This window comes from Jatropha curcas, chromosome 8 (genome assembly GCF_041381405.1).
Source record: "Jatropha curcas cultivar XTBG-Jc1 chromosome 8, XTBG_Jcur_1.0, whole genome shotgun sequence".
In the NCBI taxonomy this organism is placed as follows: Eukaryota; Viridiplantae; Streptophyta; class Magnoliopsida; order Malpighiales; family Euphorbiaceae; genus Jatropha; species Jatropha curcas.
Window position 1 is genome coordinate 5,488,961 of NC_143158.1, and position 3,287 is coordinate 5,492,247.

The 3,287-nt window shown below is 37.4% G+C and overlaps 1 protein-coding gene across 1 annotated transcript; it reads left to right on the forward strand.

Moving 5' to 3' along the window:
• The first annotated feature begins 1,246 nt into the window (after positions 1 to 1,246).
• Positions 1,247 to 2,695, forward strand: LOC105633568 (S-adenosylmethionine decarboxylase proenzyme). The gene has a single exon (XM_012216193.4). It carries the CDS (start codon positions 1,361 to 1,363, stop codon positions 2,450 to 2,452), a length of 1,092 nt encoding a protein of 363 aa, XP_012071583.1. The 5' UTR covers positions 1,247 to 1,360; the 3' UTR covers positions 2,453 to 2,695.
• Positions 2,696 to 3,287: the final 592 nt, after the last annotated feature.

Genomic DNA, 3,287 nt, shown 5'->3' on the forward strand with positions numbered 1-3,287 from the left:
ATTTATTTTAAAGTTTTAATTAATTAATATATTACATTTATTTATGAGATTTTTATTTCCATTCAAAATTTATTTAATTTGGTTAGATTTAAATGCATTTCATAACATTAGATTATATTCGATTTTCTTATGACACATGGTAAAAGTGAGATTTTTAAGCTTATTACTAATAGGTATGGTGTATTTTGATTTTTTTTTTTCTATTGAAAGTTGCTAATATATTAATTATTTTAATCAGGGTTAATTATTATAATAATTGAGTATGAGTAAATTTACAATGGGATAATGATTTTTACATATTTTTACAAAGTAAAGTTACTTGCCCTTACTTGTTTTTACAATTTAATTTATGATTTCTTACGTTAATTTTGTCATAGTCTACACTCAATAAGATTAATTTGTCATATTTGAATACCAGTATAAACATTAACCGCTCAATAAGATAAATAATTAAAATAACTTTTTTAAACTTAGGCAAATTTATCCGCTCGCAAATTTGAGCCAGGTAACGCTCCTACGTGCCCACCTTTTAGCTTACTCCAGCGCCACGTGTATAAACACGTGAGCTCAATATCTTCCAGCACTAATTATTTGCTTGCTTGCTATGAGCAAACCACGCATTTTTAGTACTAAACCAGTCTCCTCCTGCCTCCTTTGCTCTTTTTTGGCTCCATAAATACCCGCTGCTTCTTCTATCCTTTCTCGTCCGAAAAAATTGACCCCGTCTCTCTCACTCTCTGTTTCTTCTTAAACATAACTTTCCTTTTCTCTGTTTTAGCTTTCTCATCATTATTCTTCCATTTCAAGAAAATCTTCATCAATAATAATAATAATAATAATAATAATAATAATAATATCTCTGTAAGTACATTTGTTGCATGTGTTGTTTTTCTTGAATATTTCGATTCTTCAGCTCCAACACATTTTTAGTACTAAACCAGTTCCAATTTGTTGGAGTTGCAAAGAAGGCGTGGATGTTGTAATGGAGACAAAAGGTGGCACGAAGAAATCTACGAGTAGTAGTAACAGTAGTAATTCGCTTCAATACGAAGTTCCTCTTGGCTATAGCATTGAAGACGTCCGTCCAAACGGTGGCATCGAGAGATTCCGATCAGCTGCTTACTCTAATGTAAATAATCTTAATCCCAGCAGAAAAATAGTTCTTTTATTTCTCTCCTATTTTTGCTTTTGATTTTCATTTCTTTTTTGTTTGGTTTGTGCCAGTGTCTGAGGAAGCCATCCTGATACGATTCCAGAAAAGAAAATGTCTCCTTCGGTAGATTAGGATTCTCATTTGACCTTTCCATTTTATCTTATTTTCAGTAATTTTAACCAGAAAAAATAAAAACAGTACGATACTATGGCCGTCGACTCACCATCAATGTCTGCTTCTCCGATAGGATTCGAAGGCTTTGAAAAGCGCCTTGAAATTACCTTCAATGAACCACCCATCTTCAAAGACCCTACTGGGCGTGGTCTACGCGCCTTGACTCGGTCTCAACTCGACTCAATTCTTGAACCTGCTTGTTGCACCATTGTAACCCAGCTTTCTAACTCTGAGTTCGACTCTTATGTTCTCTCCGAGTCAAGCTTATTCGTTTTCCCATTCAAAATAGTGCTTAAAACCTGTGGAACTACTAAACTGCTTTTGTCCATCGAATCGATTCTTAAACTCGCCGAGTCACTCTCACTTTCTTTATTTGATGTTAACTACTCTAGAGGCAGTTTCATTTTCCCTAATTACCAACCTGCCCCTCACCGGAGCTTTTCTGAAGAAGTTACCGCCTTGAACGAGTTTTTTGGCCATTTAAAAACTGAAGCCTATGTACTCGGCGGTTCTTCAGCTCCAAATTGGAACTGGCATATTTACTCGGCATCAAGCGGATCATCACAACCGTTGATGAAGGATCACACGGATACGCTTAATGTTGAGATTTGCATGACTGGCTTAGAGAAAAAGAAAGCGGCTGTATTTTTCAAAAGATCGGCTGATTATTCCGCCAGTGATATGACAAGAAGTTCTGGAATATTTGAAATACTCCCAAGTCACTTGATATGTGACTTTGACTTTGACCCATGTGGTTATTCTATGAATGGAATTGAAGGTACAGCTTTCTCAACGGTGCACGTGACCCCAGAGGATGGATTCAGTTACGCTAGCTATGAAGTTATGGGATTGGAGCCAAGTCAAGTTAAATTGACCACACTAGTCAAGAGGGTAGTTAATTGTTTTGGACCAAGCGAATTTTCAATTGCAGTCACGTGCCATGGTGGTGCGGACAAGTGGTGGCCCAATGAATGCGATGACGTGGATGGATACTCTCGCCGGAGTATGGTGGAGCAGGAACTAGTAAGTGGTGGCGGTAGAGTGGTGGTGTATATGACTTATGAAATGAAAGATAAAGGGCGTCTTGTAGTGCCTGCTTCAGCCAAGGTTTCCATGCAGTGTTAGCATGAGGTGGCGGAAGAGGAAAGCGTTGTGGTTGTTAGCGGTGGCTGTGGCTGCAGTGGTGGTGGTGTGGGGGTTTTTCCTTGTATTTCCTCAGCTTGATTGAGTCCAGACAAGCAGAGTGTCAGTTTTGTCTTCGTCTTATGACTCAAAATCATAGCCACGTGGAATGAGTAAAAAGGTCGTTTGATTTGTCTTTTTCTTTTCAAGCTTTTTTTATATGAATGTTTGGGGTATTCTCGTCGATTTTCAGTTTTTTGAGTTGATCTTTTTTTTAATAACGAGGAGTTTTAATCCCACGGCATCAACTGAAAGCGTCAAAATTTTTTATCCTCTCAGTAAACTGTTAAGTGTGTTTCCCGGGGATCGGAGAAGGAAGAACCTCTTCAACCTACATAGACTCCTGAACAAAATTAAAAGCAAACTTAAAAAGCTCATGAATAACTTGATTGTTCGTTGTATGAGTATGAACACATAAATAAAACTAGCAGCTAAAGAATCCAACAATAGTAATCTTGTGTCACAATCCGTATCAGGGAATTTTGAAAGTGCCACAATCCGTATTAAGGAAATTTCGGGAATGAAATGGCTGCACCATAACGAGCGAAACCTGTTTCCAAAATAATTGAAGAAAATCCTAACTCCAATGATTTTTGAACACCAAAGATAATAGCTTCCAGTTCTGCATTTTCTAGGGAGAGGTTAACGTGATAAATATTGACACCTGCTCCTTGAACACGATGGGCATCGTCCCTGATAACAAAACCCAAATTGCAACCTTAATTATCTCTCAGCGAAGCGTCTACGTTCAGCTTATACATTCTTTTTAGCGGAAACT